The sequence below is a fragment of the Paroedura picta genome, chromosome 5 (genome assembly GCF_049243985.1).
Source record: "Paroedura picta isolate Pp20150507F chromosome 5, Ppicta_v3.0, whole genome shotgun sequence".
Taxonomy (NCBI): domain Eukaryota; kingdom Metazoa; phylum Chordata; class Lepidosauria; order Squamata; family Gekkonidae; genus Paroedura; species Paroedura picta.
Genome location: NC_135373.1, coordinates 70188234 through 70210062, shown reverse-complemented (window position 1 = coordinate 70210062; position 21829 = coordinate 70188234). Strand labels below are relative to the sequence as shown.

The 21829-nt window shown below is 40.8% G+C and overlaps 1 protein-coding gene across 4 annotated transcripts in view; it reads left to right on the top strand.

Annotated features, from left to right (window-relative positions):
- Nucleotides 1-21829, top strand: part of ST7 (suppression of tumorigenicity 7) — a 103278-nt gene that overhangs the window by 48033 nt on the left and 33416 nt on the right. For all 4 annotated transcript variants that reach the window (XM_077338431.1, XM_077338434.1, XM_077338433.1 and 1 more), the window contains exons 3-7: nt 7509-7665; nt 10476-10530; nt 11118-11233; nt 14393-14468; nt 16448-16602. In XM_077338431.1, coding sequence (XP_077194546.1) covers nt 7509-7665; nt 10476-10530; nt 11118-11233; nt 14393-14468; nt 16448-16602 — 559 coding nt within the window. The remainder of the gene's footprint in view (nt 1-7508; nt 7666-10475; nt 10531-11117; nt 11234-14392; nt 14469-16447; nt 16603-21829) is intronic.

Below are 21829 nucleotides of genomic sequence, written 5' to 3'. Positions count from 1 at the left end.
CCAAGGAATGCTTAAAGCTTGATTACATTTTCTTACTAAATGAAAAAAAAGGTCACCTATCTGGTCACATCACATCAGCAGCATAAACCTGATACAGTGCAGACCACAGCAAGCTAAACCCAAAATAGCATCGTGTTTATATTCCACATATGTACTTTCCAATATGTACTTTCCAAAGACTGCAATATCTGACGTAATTGTATTTTATTTCTCTAGTATTGACTGGATCTCTACCAGTTGGGCATACTGTAAAATTATGCATTAGTTACAGTGATATACTTTGAAAAATCAATTAATTCTTAGGACGTTCTTTCCATAATATTTCTGCCACAAGATATTTGAGTAATGGCTTAGCATTTTTCAGTATTTATGTCTCTCATTGTCTCTGTTTTCCATGTAGATCACTTTCTTGGTTTAAACTTTTTAAAAAAACAACACAATAAAACAATAGCTTAGAAGTTATTTTAGACATTTTTAATCCTTGAATAGATTATCAGGTTAGGCCTTAACACATTTTCTTTGGCTAGGAGCCAACCCAGAAATGTAGGTGGCAGACTCACTTTCCAGTCTTCAAGATTTAATGTTTTAATGACCAAAATTTCTAATTATTGCTATCACAAAATCTAATCCTAACCTCTGCCCAGTTTCTCATAATTTTATTCAAACTGTGATAAAAGAGTTGTAGCAGAAGAAAGCCTATCATCACAACAAATATACTAGCATCTAATTGTAAGCAAACCTCTCCAGGGATGTTTTAGGTCAAAGGCCCAGCTCCTCCAATTATGTACAAGGCCGGCCCAACTTAGCCCTTGCTGGCACCCACAGCAGCTCCAGGAACATGGAAGAATCCTTACTGCAGGCCTTCCGAGGGCCTGGTTCGGGCCAGGTAGCGGCGCCTGAGATGGCGGTGATGGCGGGCATAATCGGGGATTTGCCCTGAAGCCCTGTCACCACCAGCTAGCTCCTTATTACTGCCCCCAGCTTTTTCCATGCAGGTCCCATGATCCCAAATATAGCTGCTTTGGTGAGTGAAGGGAACTTTTTCCTTCCTTCCCTTTTCAGCAATAGAAAAACTGATTTCAGCAATAGAAAAACGTTATTTATGCATTCATTGAGAACTGCTGAGAGACTGTACAGCAAAATCATTGCTGAAAATACTAGGTGCCATGGTTACCTTGGGTCTGGGATTAATCAAGCCTGTCCTTAGATCTTATTTTTATGATCATAAATTTTGTTGTTATAGGGTGCATTCAGACATCACATTTAATTGCAGTTAAAGAAAAATATTCATGAGCTAATCTTGTTGCCAAATGCTTTTATCTCTCTTTTTCTGCAGAGGGTCATAGTTAAAAACAGACTCTAACTCTGGTCACCTGTGACATATGAACACAGGAATGTGAGTTAATGACCGTTTACGCACTGGAGGTTTCATGCAGGGCTGCAGGCTGGAGTTTTAGTTGTGGCGGGTTGCCTCACTTCTTCCTGCATCTACATGGGGGAGCATTTGGCCCAGTGCACCTCATCCATCCCTGATTTGTGCTCCTGCACAGGAGCTGGGGCAGTGAAGTTCCCAGTGCATAAACGGTCAATGAGAGTAACTCCCTCCCTGCCCATAGTTGGCAGTGAAAATTAATTTTGATTAGCTCATGTACCTGCATTCATACATCACAGGTAACCAGAGTTTTTAACCACAGTTATCCATAAAAGAAGTAAGGATGATGGAATGAGGTAACAATCGAGGCAACAAGGTGATTTGTGCACATTTTTAAACTGTTGGTAAGTATGATGTCTGAATGTAACTATAGTCTAATGATGACTTTATGGCCTATACTGCTTCTCCTTAAAACTCTTTTACATATAATGTGCAATAATACACCCATACTCCCCATTCATCCTGAGATAAAGAATCTTCAGTTCTGATGCACAGTGTTTTTAATCTTGTATAAAAATTACCTTCTTCTAAACCTCTTTATCCCTTGAACTGAACAAATATTACTCAGTGGGGATTTAACACCATTTAGAAAATGACAGTAAATGCTTCTGTTCACAGATCCTCTAGCTGAATTTCAGAAAGGCTATTTTTTGTCACTTGAGTGATTTTAAAGTCATAATTTTAAGATGTCATTAATGCCTGCAGCTTGCACACAATGCACTAAGGACTCCTTTTTCATAAATGTGTCTAGCTAATGCATTGTGTTAATGCAATTACCTGTAACAGTGATTTACAGTTGTAGTGGTCCGACAGTGACTTCTATTGCACAATGGCATCTGAGCATAGGATCAAATAAGAGCTCTTCACCGTTGATACCATAGCCAATTTGTGCTACGAGCCCAATTAATTCTCTCCTGAATAGGGGCCATAGACAGAACTACACAAATCTGTTTGAGGGCAGGAGGCAACAGACATGTTACCTTCTTTCAAGCAGTACAGCTGGCACTGGCATAGCTAAAAACATGATAAAAATACATCCCTTCCAGGTAATGAGTTTTGCCACTGATCTTTAATACTAACACGATCCACAAGTATGGATCTCTGTCCACACCTAGAAATTCAGACAGTGAAATTTTGTGTCTACATGATTCAAACCTGCCTTTTTTGGTTAAAAAGTTAACCTTTTTAACTTTTTAACTTAACTTAACTTTTTCCCCAACAATGACTAATTTTATTCCTACACTCCCAACATGTTTTAAAATCTTAATGTTTTACTATGTCTAATTTTATATCCTGATCTGTGACTGTATAAAACTTTATTTTCTGTTAAATAAACCTTTGTTGTTCATCTCCATCCATGTCTTGTCTGTCAATTTAAAATACATCTAAGAAATAGTGTTCTCTGGTTTCTTCACACACAAGTATATCCTTAGGGCAATTCTGCACAAGGACCAATGTTGCTAAATGTTTGCAGTATGCAGAAATGCTATATTTAATAGTCGAATTTTGTCATTCCGCACACCTTCAATTCTAGTGGCATATTGAAGTCCCAGTAGCGGTCTATTCATTCCCCTCAGGTTTCCGGTCTCGCCGGAATCACAACAAAGAAGGCAATATTTTTCTGCACTTCTTCCCGCCCCTGGCCGTCAATCAAATAGAACAGCCAATGAACTGTTGTGTTTGTGCTCCCCAAAAGCCCCTTTCCCTTTAAAAACTGTTTTTTACAAACCCAAAAACACCAGTAGCAATGAATATTTGTTCATTCAGTGTCTCAGAAAGACCTTTTTTACTGGCATAGGAGCTGGCACTTAATCGCTCTTCAAGTAAACCCCCCCCCATGGGTGCAATTTCTGGCTGAAAATAACAGGCAGTGTCGAACAGGGGGCTGTATTGTGCTCGGAAACTTAAAGACAATTGCAGAAGGGAGCTTTGTTTTGCTGTTAAGCCCTTCTGTGGAGGGACTTCAGCCGAAGAAGCCTCGCTTATTCGTTGCTTTTGCCAATTGAAGGGGGTAAAATGGCGATCGCGTCTCCGGAAGCTCGGGCACGAGATTCTTTCTACCACTATTTTGAGAATGCTCACGTCTTTCGCTGATGTGTTGCATCTTGTGCTCAGAAGTATAGCATTTTTTTCGGGGGGAATCCACTTTTCTGGATTTCCCCCTAAGCGCTATAAAATTTCAATTGTTGCTGGAGTTTGGTGGGAGTTTTGCAGCTTGTTTACAATGTCATGCAGAACTTTAAATTAATAGCGTTTACAAAAGGGAAGACTTCGACTACATTTAAGTTGTGTGGAATGGCCCTTAGTCTAGTAGGTTTGTAAATAAGAAACTTTTAGGGAACACAAAGTTTACATGCAGCCCGTTTTTATTTTAATGCTTGTGTTCCCTCTTTTTATTTCAATGTAAGTAGTTGGGGTATAAAGAATAGGGGAGACCCGAGTGAGCGACTGGATATTCTTCAGTCCAGAAGGCCGTTGTCTCAGAGCCTCCCGCACCCCATATTGCCACACAGCTTTTACTGATTCTTTTTTCTTTTAAAGCAGTGCTGTCCTGAGGCTAATGTTTAAAGAAGGAGGATGAGAAAAAGAATGAATTCTTTCTCCTAATATTCCTCTGCTAATAAATCACTACTTACAAGCCACTGTGTCCCTCCCTGGAGAAAAATTATGGATACCCAAAAGGGCCAAATGCAACTTGGTTAGTGATTTTGAGGGAGGAATGGGATGAAGAGAAAGGATTTATTATCTTCTTTGTCATATGCCAACTTCCCCTTTTAAATCAAAGCTCCAGTGTTTCCAATAAAACCAGCTATAAGTGTAATAGAATTACATGTACTGTTTAATTACATTCTGAAATGTTTTATGTATAATGAGATGAGATGACCTCCCAACACATACTGGTGAGACAACTGAAGATGCCTAAACAATTTTATTTTTCAAACTTTATTATTATTGTTGTTGTTGTTGTTTTTTAAATCCATTTTGGGTCTGCTTACAGTATGTCTTATGCTGTATTATTGTATTGTTTCCTGATTTTGTAATCCATCTTGTGTCACAGAAGGATGAAAGAAAGTATATATAATATATAATATATAATATATAATATATATTATATATTATATATTATATATTATATATTATATATTATATATTATATATTATATATTATATATTATATATTATATATTATATATTATATATTATATATTATATATTATATATTATATATTATATATTATATATTATATATTATATATTATATATTATAAAACAAATAAATTCCCTGCTTGTTGCAAACCCTTCTTTTATTCTTTTTTAACAAATGGCTTTCTGGTTGACAGCATGATTTCAGTTCTGGTAAAAACCCACACGTCTTCTAGAATCACCAGAAACTCTATGATTTTACCACCAACTTTCTGGCAATTCCTAGAGAAGTGAGACATAATTCATGTCTCCCTCCAGTCTTCAACAAGTTGGTCTGGCAACCCTGTTATAAAGTGTCCTGTATTTTGTAATTTGTAAAAGAGTATGATGTCAGATCAGCTAAAACTCCAAAGAAAAGAACCAGTAGAAAAACAGCCATCTGTGTTTCAGTGTATGGCCATGGGACATACAAACTAAAATGTTTTCACTAGAGTTGTGGGTTCTCTTCAGATTAGTGACATATCTGAAAAATAACTGTCATTCCTGAACCTGTTCAGAGACTTTCCTTGCCTTGTTGTTTTCAAGTAATGGGAGCTCATTACTTAATTAAGGTACCTTGGGTATTCCTTGAACTGACATTATCCCATGGTACATAATTAGCCTTATTGCAAATTTCCTTTCTGAACAGAGTGGTTGCAAATCAATTTATCTACTCTTCTAAAAAGGTAGTTCCTTAAAAATAAAAAGTCCAATGATTTCTGCTGTGAAACTAGTGGCTTTTCAAAACATTGGATTGCTCCAGTAATATACCATTTTTTTCTGAGCAAGGTCAATAAGCTAGAATAAGTAGAACCAGTTCTTTAGCATGTGGGTTTATAATACCAGTGACTATAATACTGAAATGTATATGAACATTCATGTTGTTTAATTTATGAAACATACATTCTTCACCAGTGGGGGAAGTTATCCAGACTGGTTAGGTCATGCCTCCTCTAGCTCAGATTGCTTGGAACAGCCTGTCACTCAAAGCTCTGTTACCATGAAGAATTAACCCTTCACAGTCCTTTATTCTGTTTTACAGCACTTCTAAGCTTTTAAAAAGTGCAGTCTGTGACCATTTATGCACTGGGAACTTAACTGCCCTAGCTCCCATGCAAGAACACAAATTGGGGGCAGATGAGGCACACTGGTCCAAATGCTCCCCCATGTGGGTTCAGGAAGAGGTGGGGCAACCTGCCACGACTAAAACTCCAGCCTGCAGCCTGGCATGTAACCTCCAGTTTGTAAATGGTCTGTCACAGTCCTCAATTCAGATCACACCCATATCAGTAGTTTCTCAGTCTCATGTGTTTGGTCTTCAATATCCAGATAGGAATGGTAACTTCTTGCAAGGGTCACTGATATGCTAAAATTAAGAACTCTTTGTCTGGAGGAACTTATTTGTTTTTGATTGTTACAATGGTTCCTTTTCCTTCTTCAGGCTTCTTAAGGCCACTTTCAAGCAAAAGAAAAACCTTATCCTTCCTAGGTTTAAAAAATTAAAAAAATTTAAAATCCCTGTACAAGAATGTACCTGTTTCTGCCAAGATGGGAACACAGAAATGGCAGAGCATGTGATATTTCAATGTAATATTTCTAATTACATTCAGCAAGAGTTTATAGCTCCCTTACTATCAGGCTTTCCTACCAACCAGAGGACCACTAAGTTTATGGAAATGCTCTCAGAAGCTATGAGCTAACTCTTAAAGTTGCCAAATATGCCTGGTTGGCTCTTAAGATTACTGGACTCTGGAACTAATATAATTATGTTTATTTTATTATTTTATTACATTGTCTTAACCAGCTAACTGTATAATCCTAATTAATTACATGATTTTATTGTAATTGCTTTGGTTTTATAGGAAGATTTATTCTATTGGTTATTATATCTCTTATAAGCGTTACTTTTAATACTTTATATGCTATTTGATATTCTTGTCAATGACCATAATAAATTATTTTGATTGTTCATGTAATCAATTATGCTAAAATTAAATGACCAAACCAAACATTAAAATTGTGTGTATGGGAGGACACAGAGATAAACAACGATTTTTAAACATTCAGACTAGGATATTTATGAATTAACTGTTTGTTAGGATACAAGAAAGACTTAAGCGCTTTAGGTTTTTGTTTTGCTTTTTAAATATATTTTGTGCACATTCTATAGATTCTGGGATATGAGCAGTAGGCAGGAAATGGTTTCCTATCCTTTTTGTTTCCACCACATTTTCCTGGATAGCTTTGAAGCTCTGCATGGCCTGGTCCTACTTTTGGCTTCAATATATCCCTACAAATCAGCTACATTTCTTCAACTCTGCTACCCACAGCTGCCTGAAGGTTTCGTGTCCTCTGGCATGATTCCCTTCATTCTCTCTGCCTTTGCTACCTGAAATGGGAAATGATACCATTTCTCTTCTTTCTGTCAAATTACTGTTCAGAACCTGTTGACCGACCCCTTTAATCTTTATTCCTAACATGTAGCCTTACTTATGCATTACTGAATTTACCCATATTCATCTACCCATCTCTGTCCATGTCCTTCTATCTCCCCCACCTCACCTCAGTTGTATTTGTCATTATCCATTTTAGATTGTTAAGATCCTTGGAACTTGTCTATTTTTCATCACCCATTCCACAGAAAGTGCACTTTCCATGCACTTTAGAAGTATATTTTCCTGTTTCGTGCAGGAAAATCCAGATGCAAAACCACTTAAAGTGCATTATCCAATGTGTGTGGAATGGACCCACAAGTCTCTCTTATGGGTAACATGTACACAGAGACAACTACACAGATGGAAAGTTTTTAAAATAAGGGCAATGAATAGAAATTACTCTGGAAGAAGGAAAAACAAAACTGGATATATTTCATTTTCTTCTTCTTCTGTTTCAGATATTTGAATGGTGGTACTTCCGCAAGTATGGGACTTCATTCATCGAGCAGGTCTCTGTCAGTCATTTACGCCCTCTGCTGGGTGGGGTGGACAACTCTCCCAACAACTCAAATACAAGTAATGGAGATTCAGATTCAAATCGGCAGAGTGTTTCAGGTAGGAAGATTTTTTTTGTCTTGTACAAATTATTGTTGTTGTTGTTGTTGTTGTTGTTAGGTGCGAAGTCGTGTCCAACCCATTACAACCCCATGGACAATGATCCTCCAGGCCTTCCTGTCCTCTACCACTCCCCGGAGTCCTAACTTGTACAAGTTATTAATTTTAATTGCAGCATTTTTTTTAAATCCAAGAAATATCAGTTGTGAAATACACATCTGCAAAACAACATCTTTCTAATGCCTGTATGATGAATACCTCCCCCAAAACTGGTATGAAGAAAGAGGGAGTAGGGTAATTATGTTAAAAATGCCTTATGACCAAAACACAGGAAAGAGTTCCTCTCTACTACCTTCTGGTACTTGGTTTGTGTTTCCTGACTACAGTCTTCTTGGTCCACTGCCCACTCTCCCACTATAACTCTGTATTGCCTTTTCCTGTCATATGACTATGATGTCACATGCTTGAAGCTTAGTGGATCCCATGTTGCAGCCTAGGACTTAAAGGCTAGCCCAGGTCTGGAAAGACTGAAGGCTCCTCTTGTGGGCTGCTCTATCCTTCCAAGTCCTGGTGCCCATTCCAGTAGGTTTCTCTTTCCTTTTAGGGCCTCCTGAATATAAGATGCATGATGTTGTTGCATACAAGAATATCTCTCCAAGCACTGTTAAAATACCTACTTTTGTTTTATAATAATTATATATTGCTCTTAAAAAAAGAGAGAAACATATTACAGCAACAATTTGAAAGAGTGCTCTTTCCGTGCCGTATGATTAGGAAGTGAAGGGTCAGATTCCAACTTAGAAGCAGCTACCTTCCAGCCTTTAAGAAGCCCATATGGCTGCACCAAAATTGGTGATACCAGCAGTGTCTCTTTCACCTTCTGTTACTTCTAGCTTTCCTTCATCGTCTCTTCTAGGAAAGTGGTGGTTGGACCACTTTATCTCCTGTTGCTTTCTAGATGGGTCTTCAGAAGAACATCACAGATTTGTCTGGCCATGCTACTTGCATGATCTCATGAGTAGTAAACATTTATTATGCAGCTTGAAAATTTGTTAGGGACTTATCGTAGCTAAAACTGGCAGACCTTCTATTGTGGGAGTCATCTACAGAAAGCCCCTTGGCCAAATCTGAACCACTAGAAGAGTTTATTCTCCTGTTTTTAGTTTGCCATTAAAAAAAGTGTTGAAGGAGTAGCAGTAGGCTTTGCTAGCAGACTGCTTTGGGTGGCTTTGGGAGGTAGAACTTAAAACACCCACTCTCCTGCCCATATGTCCGAGCGGTTTCCCCGAGAAGTGAGTTGCCAACCATACATGGTCCTGTACACACCCTATTCTGCTCTAACAAAACAAGCAGAGCAAATTTTGCAATCTAGGCCAGAATAATGTACTATAATGAAGAACCTATCTTCTCCCTGACCTGCAAACTTCAATTTTCTGTTGAGACAAAGAGAGGTAACACTGACTTGAAACACACTGTTGAAACGCAGCATGTCTGAGAAGATTTAGGAATAAATTTATTAACTAAGTCTTCTTCAAGTTGAAGCTTTTGTAATAGATTTCCCTTCTCCCATGGCCTTGTACTTTAGAATATATTTGAATACTTATATTGGACATCTGCAATGGTCGGGGGGGGGGGCGTTTAGGAGCTGGGTAAGAAGCCATGAAAACTACTTTTCATTTTCCTAACATTTCACTATGTATTTTCCTCTGCCGATCAATATCAATACACCTTATTAGTACTTGTTTGCTTCTGCCCTGTTCAAGGTCAGCAGCTGGTACTATTTATTCCCATCCCTTCCCCACCTCCCTTGTACCACAGCAAGAATTAAAGTAGCAGATTGTGGTGGAAACTTCAACTGATTAACAATATTAACTGGACAGTCTAATTTTACTGAAGAAGTAAACAAGCTCTGGATTTTCTATTCCACAGCCCGATCAGTGAAACATCTCATCCCACAATCACACTGAAAGTGTTGAAGGAGTAATCAGGGCAGTAAATCACATTTGATGAGTGGTTTTCTGGAGTGAAATCACTGGCAGCATGACACTGTAATAAAAAAGCATCCATAAAAGGACACTCTGTTTTTAACTAAATATTTATGTCAAATTTTGAGCCAGGACTGACTTCTAGGTCATGTCTACAAAGTTAAGTCTAACAAACAGCATTCTAGAATATTGTCCTCCAGCTGACACATGAAACTGGGGGTTTGGAGACCTCTAGGAAGGAGACCTCTGGGAAGCTCCGCCTGCGAGTGAAACTGGAAGCAGAAACCATTTTGATCATTTGGGACTCCATTTGTTAGTTCCCACACCACCACTTCTCCATCCTGACGAGTCACCTTTGAATTTTATGATTTCTTTTTATCTCTGACTTTGATAAAATAGAGGATTTTTATTATTTTACCTTGTTGTCCTGCATGTTTTAAAAGAGAGAAGCTCAAATATAGACCCATATTTAATATGTTTGCCAAGATTGTTGTAATGCTGTCTATCATTATCTGTAAACCAGGAAATTGTGATAAAATGGAGGTGGGGGTAAATAACCATGCATATGTGACTACCCAGAGGGCCACTGCAGTCAGAGCAGACAAAACTGGGTTCACTAGTTCAATATATGGCTATTAAATTTGTTTGTATACACATGCCACATATGCTTGCTATCACAGTAAATAAATTCTGATACCTCTGATGTTTCTATATAAAGTGCATCTGCAATGGCTTACTTGAAGACAGTTGTGTATCTAAATAAAGACTGGAACTGAATGAATGATCAGAAATTTTGTGGATTTTTTCTCTCTCCCATTGTGACAGAATGCAAGGTCTGGCGAAACCCACTAAATCTATTTAGAGGAGCTGAATATAACCGGTAAGTGCTGCACAGAACCATAGTTCAAACACAGTGACCGCATATGACTGCTGATCCAAAGATCTCATCCAAAGAACATTACTGTTGGTGTATACAATTATACACATCCCCTTCTTCCACCAGCTCAAGCATTACTGTTAAAAAAATGCTCTCAACAATGTGAGATATTTCTGTACCCAACCAAGATTCAGGTTAAATTGAAAACATTCCATTGCTCATTTAAGGCAAATGCATATCAAAAACATGGATAAAAGTTAGAGTTAAGTTGTCTATTCATATTCCATATGAATCTGTGTTCAAGATCCCTGTAAAACCGGATTTCCTCTTCTACTCTTTATTGATCTTGCTTTTAATTTATAGACAACTAAGCAGGACATAACCTAGTTCCCATCTCTCCTCACCCCCCAGCCAACCAAGCACAACTAAAGGGCTTTCTAATAGATCAAATATTGGGTAGAATGACCTGGGTAAAGACATGGAGGGAATTTGCGGATATGCTTACATAATGTTAATTCTTATCATCTCCTATATGGCAAACATGCTGTATATTTACTTAACCAAACTGTATGACTTCGGTGTCTCTGTAGGTATACTTGGGTGACCGGAAGAGAACCCTTGACATACTATGATATGAATCTTTCAGCGCAGGATCATCAAACGTTCTTTACATGTGATACAGACCATTTAAGGCCTGCAGATGCCAGTAAGAATCTCACAGTTTGGACACTTTTGAGTTTGTGAATATTTTAAGAAATAAGGAGCAAGTAAATTACTCAACTCTTTACTCTGTTTGGATGGGTTCACTTGTGTAGATTTGTAGTTTCACAGAATAGTTCAGTATCTCCATTTGCCTGTTTGAATGCATAGATTCTCTAGTCTCTAGCTATTTTTGCTACTCTACCATTTTTCCTAACATTTCCTTTAGGGGAGTGTCCCTGGTGTGAGGTTTTCTTTGCAAACTTTTACCAGAAAGTGTGCTAATCTCTCCACTATTTTGGCCTGATACTGAATGGTGGACTCAGGCAGAAACTACAGTGGCAGCTGTCTTAGCACAAGAAGAAGAAGAAGAAGAGTTGGTTCTTATATGCCACTTTTCTCTAACTGAAGCAATCTCAAAGCGGCTTATAGTTGCCTTCCCTTTGCTTTCCCCACAACAGACACCCTGTGAGGGAGGTGAGGCTGAGAGAGCCCTGGTATTACTGCTCAGTCAGAACAGCTTTAGCAGGGCTTTAGCAGGTCCAAGGTCACCCAGTGCTGTGGCGAGCCCAGCTGGTTGCATGTGGGGCAGCGTAGGATCAAACCCAGCTGGCCAGAAGTCTGCACTCCTAACCACTACACAAAGCTGGCTCTATACAACCTCTGCATCTTGACAGCCTGAGATATATAGCAGAGCGCTAAAGCTGTTTCGCATCTTGGCATGTTGCCCTGTTCCCCTGCCAGGAGAGAAAGCATCTGCATGAACAACATTCAATAGAAATAAATTTCCTTTAGGCACAGCTGCCCAGTTATGATGATATACTAGAGATAATTGTCCTCATCAAGGATTTGAACCTGAGAGTCCCACATTTGGATCTCACACTGTAGCCACTGCATTACAAAAGATCTTTACATTCAATTCCTATTTTCCATTACTGATTGCATAAGAGAGACACATTAATCAATCCTGCCCAAGTATTTGAATCATTCTCACAGAGACTCGATGGAAAGGGTTTCACCCTGATGCAGCTGGTGAAGGGGACCAAACATAAGCCAATGTAGGGCACTAGCTAGAAAACTGGGAATATTATTATTTTTTAATTTCTTACACCCACTCCCAAGCAGGCTCATGACAGGTTACAGTTAAAAAAAACCCTTAAAATGGACAAGAAATGCCAATACAATAACTGACATTCCAGGAACATGGCGGAACCCCCCCCCCCCCCATCCCCAACTCCTATTACTACCTCCAGCGGGAGGAGGCAGGAGAGACAAGACACCCAAAGTTGTAGCTAGACACCAGGGGAGTGGGCATCAATCTCCCCCCACAATGCCCCAGCCTCAACCGTAGACCTGGCAGAAGAGCTCATTTTGCAGGCCCTGCAGAATGTTGCAGCTCACTGAGGAGCTCATTCCACCAGGTTGGGGCCAGGACCGAAAAGGCCCTGGCCCTTGTTGAGAGCAGACATATGGAGATCCCAAATTCAAGTCCCTGGGAAGTAGTGATCTTCCAATCTAATCTACTCTGGATGTTTATAAAGCTCAAGTGCCATTCTGAGTTCATTGGAGAAAAGGCATATATGGATGGACAAGGGAAGTTGAATGATATCAAATAAAGCAATGAAATGGGCATTCCAACAATTATACAGCAAGAGACTGTATGATTTAAATGTAGACGAAGAGAAAAAACACCTTGTCCTTGATATAAACCATGCTTAACACATTTTACTGGGCCATTCCGCACAAGGACCAATGTTGCCAATTGCTTTCACAAAGCGGAAATGCTATTTTAAATAGTGGAATCTCGGCGTTCCGCATACCTTCATTTGTAGTGGAATCCAGTAGTGTTTCATTCGTTCCCCACAGGTTTCCGGTCTCACAGGAATTGCTAGAAAGGAAGCAATTTTTTCTGTGCTTGTTCCCGCCCCCTGGCTGTCAATCAAACGGAACAGCCAATGAGCGGTTGTTATCGTGCTCCGGAAAAGCCCCTTGCCCTTTAAGCACAGGTTTAAAAAAAAAAACATGTTGCAACGAATATGCATTAATTCGTTACAACGGAGAGATCTAGCTGGCATGTAAGCTGGCGATTCATCGTTACCACTCTCCCCCGAGTGGAAAATAAAATCCCCCCCCCGCACGGGTGTGATTTTTGGCCGAAATTAAAGGGAACTGGTGAACAGGGGGCTGTATTGTGCTTGGGGACTTAGGGGAGCTTTAAAGCACTTCTGTGGAGGGACTGTAGCCGGAGAAGCCTCGCTGGGTGAATGAAGCCTTGCTGGTTCGTTGCTTTCCTCACTCTGAGGGGGAAAAAATGGCGATCACTTTGCCGGAAGTTCGGAGGAGAGAGCCAGGGGGAGCGACTTTGTTGCAACCGCTACATTGAGAACGCACATGTCTTTTTTGCAAGTGTTGCAGGTTATTGGCAAGAGTGTAGGGCAAATCTACTTTTCTGAGGGCGAATCCACTTTTCCCGATTCCCCGGAAATCGCTACAACGAAGCGATTTTGGCGCTAGTGTTGCAGGAGTGTTGCAGATTGCTCACGACGTCATGCGGAACGCAATTTTAGTGGTGAAAACAAAATGTAAGACTAGTGCTATATTAAAGTCGTGCGGAATGGCCCACTGTTTCAGTTGATATAGTGGTTAGGAGTGTAGACTTCTAATCTGCCTAACCAGGTTCAATTCTACACTCCCCCACATGCAGCCAGCTAGGTGGCCTTGGGCTCGCCACAGCACTGTTCTGACCAAGCAGTAATATCAGGGCTCTCTCAGCCTCACCTACCCCACAGGGTGTCTGTTGTGGGGGGAGGAAAGGGAAGGTGACTGTAAGCCACGTTGAGACAGGTAGAGAAAAGTGGCATATATGAACCAATTCCTCTTCTTCTTCTTCTTCTTCTTCTTCTTCTTCTTCTTCTTCTTCTTCTTCTTCTTCTTCTTCTTCTTCTTCTTCATCATCATCCTCCAGCATTTATTGCCAGTATTAAGTCACACAAATGTAGGCTCTGACTTCTCTGATGGCACTAAAAGAGTAAAGTAGTTGGGAGATCAGGTATCCCGAGTTTGCCTGATTATCCTTTGGGACTTCATGAACCATCTGGCCCATAGAATGTTAGGCTGGGAGGTGCCAAATTGATGTTCTAATTTAAAAGAAAATTCTTTTCCACAGTAATGCAAAAGGCATGGAGAGAGAGAAACCCCCAAGCCAGAATTTCTGCAGCACACGAAGCCCTAGAGTTAAATGAGTAAGTATATTTCCAAACTTCTAAAAATTCAACTTATGACCTAAGTTATCCACTTTTTTTCTTATCTAGTGATTTAGGTACATACTGAAATATGACATTCAGGTAGTTTTCCTATTTATAGGTGCTGGGAGAATTGGTCTCATGTTCATCTGTTAGTATAAGACTTGGGAATATATAATGATGGAAATAAATAATGATAAGCAGAAGCAAAATGGCTAATACTTATTTTTGAAATTGTCCTGCATCCCTGTCAGTTGCCATGGTTGGCAGCTGTCATATACCTGGACAGTCTTCCTGACGATGTACTTGATCACAGCCACTTTGTAGTGAAGAGTGCTAAATCGTGGGATGAATGGGACTCTAGCCAAGGGCCTTCTAAAACTAATCACTCCACAACCCAAACCATTCCTAAGCTGACCTGAACCCTTATGCTAAAATTAACCCTCAGTAGGAATCCATGATTTTTGACATATTTTTTGCATGAAAGAGGTAAAAAACTATTTATACATCCCCTGACAGGGAGGCATGACCTCCTGACATCACTTCCTGGGCTTCTCAAAACCTGAAAAATTATTCCATGGTCAAAAGGTTGAAAAGGGCTGGCCTAAAGAGATTTTCTTGACCTGAATGGCTCGTTCTCCACCTGAAGAGCCACTTAAATTCAAGAAGGAGAAGGACGGGACTTACCCTGGCCGCCCTTTGACGTGGTAGCGGCGGCTGAGGGAGAGCGACGTCCTGCTGGCTCGGCAGGGGCCTCAACGGCCTGTGTCACGTGCCGGGGGTGATGCGCACGCCTATATAAGGTGGCGCACGGGGTTTCCCGGCCTCTTAATGCCGTAGCCATTGCAGACAGCCACCCTCCTACCCACCCTTAATGTTTCTGTTTAAAAATAATAATAATAATAAATAAGTTGTTATTTGTCACAGCTGCGGTTTTTGACCAGGAAGGAGCCTGTTTGTAGGGAGTCCCGTTTGCGTACGGGACTCCCTAGAAAAGGGGGTCTCTCTAACGAGGCCAGCCACGATAAGGGCGCAACCTACCCGGCTGGGAGGTCAGGGGCCTGTGGCCAGGCGGCCGAGGTAGCCGGTAGAGGCGGACGCCCGCTGGTTCTCAACAAGTCGCCTCCTAGGTGAAAATTCCATGTCGCGGTGTGATCTGCCCTCCCGACTGGGAGTGGGACAGGGCCCCCGAGCGACACGAAGTATGACATAGACTCATAGAATCATAGAGTTGGAAGGGGCCATACAGGCCATGTAGTCCAACCCCCTGCTCAACACAGGATCAGCCCTAAGCATCCTAAAGCATTCAAGAAAAGTGTGTATCCAACCTTTGCTTGAAGACTGCCAGTGAGGGGGAGCTCACCACCTCCTTAGGCAGCCTATTCCACTGCTGAACTACTCTGGACTGTGAACATTTTTTTCCTGATATCTAGCCTATATCGTTGTACTTGTAGTTTAAACCCATTACTGCGTGTCCTCTCCTCTGCAGCCAACGGAAACAGCATCCTGTCCTCCTCCAAGTGACAACCTTTCAAATACTTAAACATACAAGCAGCCGGACGGCTGGGGGTGTTTTCAGGCTCACTTACCTGGTCTTTGGGTGCCAACCCTCTGTTGAGGGGGCAAATAAAGGCTGCGGCCATTTTACTGCCAGCAGGAGTCGCTTCTTCATTGGTAACTCGACGCTTACTAGTCAAAGGCTTTGAACTTTAATCAGCAGATTGCTAGGTTAGAGGTACGATCCAACCCAATATCTTCCATGGACCACCTTTCACATAAAGAGCTCCACTGAAGAACATGGGCTAACCTCAGTGGGCGTGAGAGCTCAGTGTGCAATTTGAGACTGTCCAGACCATGCGCGTACTCTGTGGCAATAAGGTGAAAAAAACCTGCATGTTCACCTGTATGTCCTAGCAAATGCCTTTCTGTTTTCTAGTTCTGCTATTGATGACTGCTTTTGCCATTTATTTCACTGATAGGTGTGCCACTGCTTATATTCTTTTGGCAGAAGAGGAAGCAACAACTATTGTGGAAGCAGAGAAATTATTTAAGCAGGCCTTGAAGGCTGGCGAAGGCTGCTATAGGCGCAGCCAACAGCTGCAGCACCATGGGGCCCAATATGAAGCCCAACACAGTAAGAGTCTTGCTCTATACCTTTGTCTGTGTAAAAAGCCAATTTCTGCACCTCACTAAGTGTAGTTGTTGTTCAAAAGGAAAGTGGATTGAGCACTGAATAATTATTTGTACAAGTATAATATTTGTACCCAGGACCACATTTATGTTGTGGATTTGTGGGATATGGAAGTACCACAGAATGTGGTATTGGGCATGGAGCTCAATTTCTTGAGAATTCCAGCTGTTCTTTTCAAAAAGCGAGTTTCTTGTGCACACTGCTGTGAAGATGTGCTTGAAAGTATGTTGGAAATGGGGAATGCCTGCTGAAATCCCCAGAACCAGAGTCATTGGTCATTGACTTGGGCAATACAGCTCCAAACAAAAGATGAGTACAAGTTTACCAACTGAGAGCCAGAAACATGATCCACCTATTACTGAGAAAAATGCAGTGTGATGATAGGCTGTCAGTGTGTGGCAGGATGACCTAACCACCCAACTCAGTGTAAGGGTACCTTCTCCCCTACTTTCCCCAACCAGCTCATAGCCCAGTCAGGAACCTGGGGCAGAAAACCTTTTCTTACCCTCCTTGTTCTGATAGCTACCACCACCACCCCAGGCAAATCAGCCCACTTCTCTCTTAGGGTGTCATCTGAAGCAACACCACAGGAGTGTGTTATCTTAGGTGGGTGGGTTAATTAAATTGACTATTTGTGTTAAATAATTATGAGTGTCTTAATTAAACATTTATTTCTAGCCACAAACTCTAGGTACTGAAGCCTTACTCTAAAGCTTCATTTAACCATCTCTCTGGTTGTAGAGATTTCAGCAGGCATTCCCCATTTCCCACATACTAGTACACTGAGAAAAATAAAGAAAAAATACTAACTACAATCCATGGCATATCTGGCCTTTATTGGTTGCATGGTGCCCCCTGCTAGGCCCGCCTGCAAATATATTTAGCATAATTCCCGTTTTTCATCCTTCATTGCACATGCACAGAGGAGAGATCACCTGCAAATTAATGATCAACAAGGGACAGCTACCCTTTTCAGATCCCTCCACATCTGGACATCAGGAATCTTAGCCAATACGGGTGCCAGGTCCAGAGGCTCTAGCTTCATTGTTTGGCTGCCAGAGACTTTTGATGATCCGGATTGTACTAGTTAAAATGAAAGAAGCAAATGTTAGTGGCTAGGTGAGTAGAGGACTCAGCTAGATAGCCTCTGAATTTCTTTAATGGTTCCATTCATTCTTTGGAAATAGCTCTTTAACAAAGCAGGGAGTGTGGCAGAACAAAAGTATTGATGAATTTGTCTGTCTTAAGCATTCCAGTAACCTGGATTTTGTAAACAAGACCTCTCTCAAAATGTCTCAGATCAGAAAGTGGAATAATAAAAAAAAAATTCTTGACTTATATCTTATAGACTAATAGTGAAATTGGCCATATCTTTGGACACACTGATATGTGTGCAAATTTGAAAAGGGCCCCAGTTTTGCACAAATATGTGAAATCTAACGGGAGCTTTAAAATACCCTGAAAATGATAAAAGGGACATCTGTAGCTTTAAGCAGTGGATTCCCTCAGTGGCAATTGCTTTGCAGCCACAGTGTTCAAAGCTTAGTTTTGTCATTAAAAGGCAGGGGTAGGGGGCAGGGCTATTTTGATCTTTAAGGGAGATCTGTTTGGGGCTAGGCCTGATTACGGTTGCTAGCTCAAGATTCAGAAATTCCTGGAAATGTTATGGTAGACTCTGAGGAGGGCAGAGTTTGGGGAGGGGAAAGGTAACAGCGGTAAATAATGTCATACAGTCCACCTTTCAAAGCAGGCATTTCCCCCAGGGGAACAGATTCCTGTCATCTGGACTTGTAATTCTAGGAGACCTTGAGGTCCACCTAGACTTGGTACTAGCCTCTGGATGATTTCTTCCTCCCATTTTGCAAGATTTAACTAGGCAAGGCTGCTTGCTACAGTTCAACAGCACCATATGAAAGCCAGTGTGGTACAGTGGTTAGAGCTTCAGAATAGGGTCTGGGAGAAAAAGGTTAAATCCCCATTTTGCTGCGGAAGCTCACTGGATTATTTTGGACCAGTCACATACTTTCAGTCTAATCTAACTCAAAAAGTTATTGTTCACAGGGTTATTGTGAGGAGAATATAATATAATATAAACTGCTTTGATTCCCATTGTGAAAAAAGATGGGGTATAAATGTAAATAAATAATAGATATATGTGAAAATGAAATCAAATAAAGGGATGGTTGGTGAATGACTGAGAAGGAAAGAGTGAAACAGATAAAGAGAATAGGATATAGAGGTTGCCTGGGGGAGGGAAGCAGGGAATGAGGTGGGGAGGGGATACAGGGGAAAGTGAAGTACTTACCGCTACAAGTCCTTGAGGGTACCTACCATGGAAGTGGGCCTGGCACGGAGGCTGAAATCACACAACCAGGCCATATTTTTCCAAGGTAGAGGCTGCTGGAGATGTGAGAGTCAAAGCTTAAGACAGAGGGCAGATAAAGGTAAGTTGACTATGCAGTGTAAAAGAAATAGGGTTGCCACCTCCAGATTGGGAAATACCTAGAGATTTGGGGAGGTTGAGCCTGGGAAGGGTGGGGTTCAAGGAGGGGAGGAACCTCAGAAAGCTAGAATATGATAGATTCAACCCCCCCCCCCAGCAGTAATTTCCACCAGGGGAACTAGGGTTGCCAGCCTTCAAATGGAGATCACCCAGAATTACAACTGCTGTCCAGTTGACAGAGATCAGTTCCTCTGGAAAAAATGGCCACTTTGAAGGATGGACTCTATGGCATTATACACTGCTGAAGTCACTTTCCTCCTCAAACCTCAAGGCTGCACTCTGAATCTCCAGGAATTTCCCAACCAAGTTGGCAACTAAAGATGAGTACAAACTGACTCATGAATCCTTTCATAAATTTTGCCCAGTTCATGGTTTGCAAACTGCAGGCAGCCTGTGAATCTATTTGAATGTTTAAGATAGTCCATGGAGGTTTGTGAGGAGCAAAAAGCAGGGGGTTAAACCCCTGCTTTCTCCTTGTGAAAGCCATCAAAAGATTGGAAACAGCTGAGCCGTGAAGGCAGCCTGCTCCTGTAGCTCAGCTGCTTTGGGATCAAAACAGCTGAGCCTGCTACCACTGCTCAGTTATTTCTGATCTAAACATGTGAGCCATAGGGGCAGGCTGCTCCTGCAACTCAGTTGTTTAGATCAGAAACAGCTAAGCTACGGGGGCAGCCTGCTCCCATGACTCAACTGTTTAGACCCTGAAATAAATCAACCATGAGAACAGGCTATCCCCACAAATGTCATGAACCCAGCTCAGTTCATTTATGAGCTGACTTAATTTGTGGTTCAGTTTGATTCACCCATGAACCACAAACTGAACAAAATCACATTTTTGTAGTTCATGCCCACCCCTAAAGGGAACTGATCTCTGAAGATGGAAGATCCAAGAAATCTTTAGGTTGGCAACCCTAGAAGGAAAGAAGCTAGCAGGAAAAGCGGAGAGGCTACGGAGTTTTCAGAAAAGAGAAATCATGGAGGAGAGGGGAAATTAGATGTTTCTTGAAAGGTCTTGTGGATTCATGCTTGTTTCTAACTATTCTTTGAGTTGCTGTGAACATAAGCCAGTTTAATGATCTCCCATAAAACAATGTTGGAAGCATGTGACTGTTAAGTCATTTACTAAATAGAATGATCAGTCAGAAAATAAATTATTATTTAATATGAAATTAAGCTGAAGCAATTTCTTCTCTTGCTTTATTTTCTCTTTACAAGACATGCCCTTCAGTCTGTTTCTTAATCTACATGAAAAGGCTAATTATGACTTCAGGATAAATGAGTATAAATTCTGAATATTTTCAGCATACGTCTTGTTCTTGCTAGAAGAGATTTAAAAAAACAAGATTGTATTCTACAGATCTTATGTGGGCACATATGGGAGGTGAACTGAATTAGAAACAAGTATATTGTCTTGATCCAGTAACACTATAAATGTTTAACTTCATGCACATTTCCTATTTAGTCCAAGACAGGGCATGTGTCCTAAAAGAACCTAAAAGTAACTAAAAGAAACACAGCTTGATTCTCAAGATTTTAAAAAATAATGCATCTTTATTAAATGGTGATGTGTAATGACCCTTCATGTCATATCTGAAATTTGCTTTGATCTCTCTGTGATTGGGAACAACGATAGGTTGCATGCAAGTTAATCATAATAATGGGAAAAGTTCAATTGACAACAATTCCATGAAAATCTTATTGTTCCCTAATTCTCACTTTCACTTGCTGACCCATCTTTTGGTGTGGCCCAGATTTAGGCAGCATTCATCCTATCAGGCAGCATGTAACCTGCTAATTCCTTTTCATCCCAACCCAGACATCAGTGTTCCGAGCCTTTTTCCCAGGCTGATTGCAGGCTGAAAGGGGATGCTGAGGATGGAAACAGACCATACCTTGCTACCAAGGGGCATTTCTCTTATCAAGGTTTTAAAGTAGCCTAATACCCAATAAACCATACATTATATGCATCAGTGGATCCTTTACTTCACATGTTAGCTAATGACAAGTTCTCTTGTATGAGCCCATCAATTCTTGGATATTCTTATTTTTAACATTTCAACACTAAGGCTTTCCATGAGATCTTTGATTCCTGATACAATAAACCATCATATCTTTTGGTGCTTACTATGCATGGATTATCCAGAACTAGCAATTTATGAGTATGGGAAAGTTTCCCAAAGGCAGTATACCACCAAAAACAAACAAATAAACAATACTACCCCTGCATAATAAAACAAAACCCAACCAGTGAAATGTTTCAATTGTGTTGTTATAGGGGTACAGCCTCAAGCAGCTGCAATTACCAATACTTAGTAGTAGCTACTGGAACTACAAAAGAGAAAATCAGAAGCAACAGCCTTGGACTCATGTGGGGCTGCCTTTGCAGTCAGAGGGTTTGTTAGTGAGAGAAAGGAAGGAACTTGTATCTGGCTTTCTGATGATGACCCACAGGTGGCAATCAGGCCTCAAGGCTAAGTCAAGAACCATTAGGTAGCAAGCCAGTCAGGTGGGGGCCAGGGAACCCTGGCAGACTAGGCCTGTGGCTTCACTGGGATCTACTCCCAGAAGCTATAAGGAGCCACCGCAGTGGACTGGGCCCTTTAGTCTACATTGGCTTTAACTTTGGCTGCTAAGCTTTGATTACTCAGAACTAACAATTTATGAGTA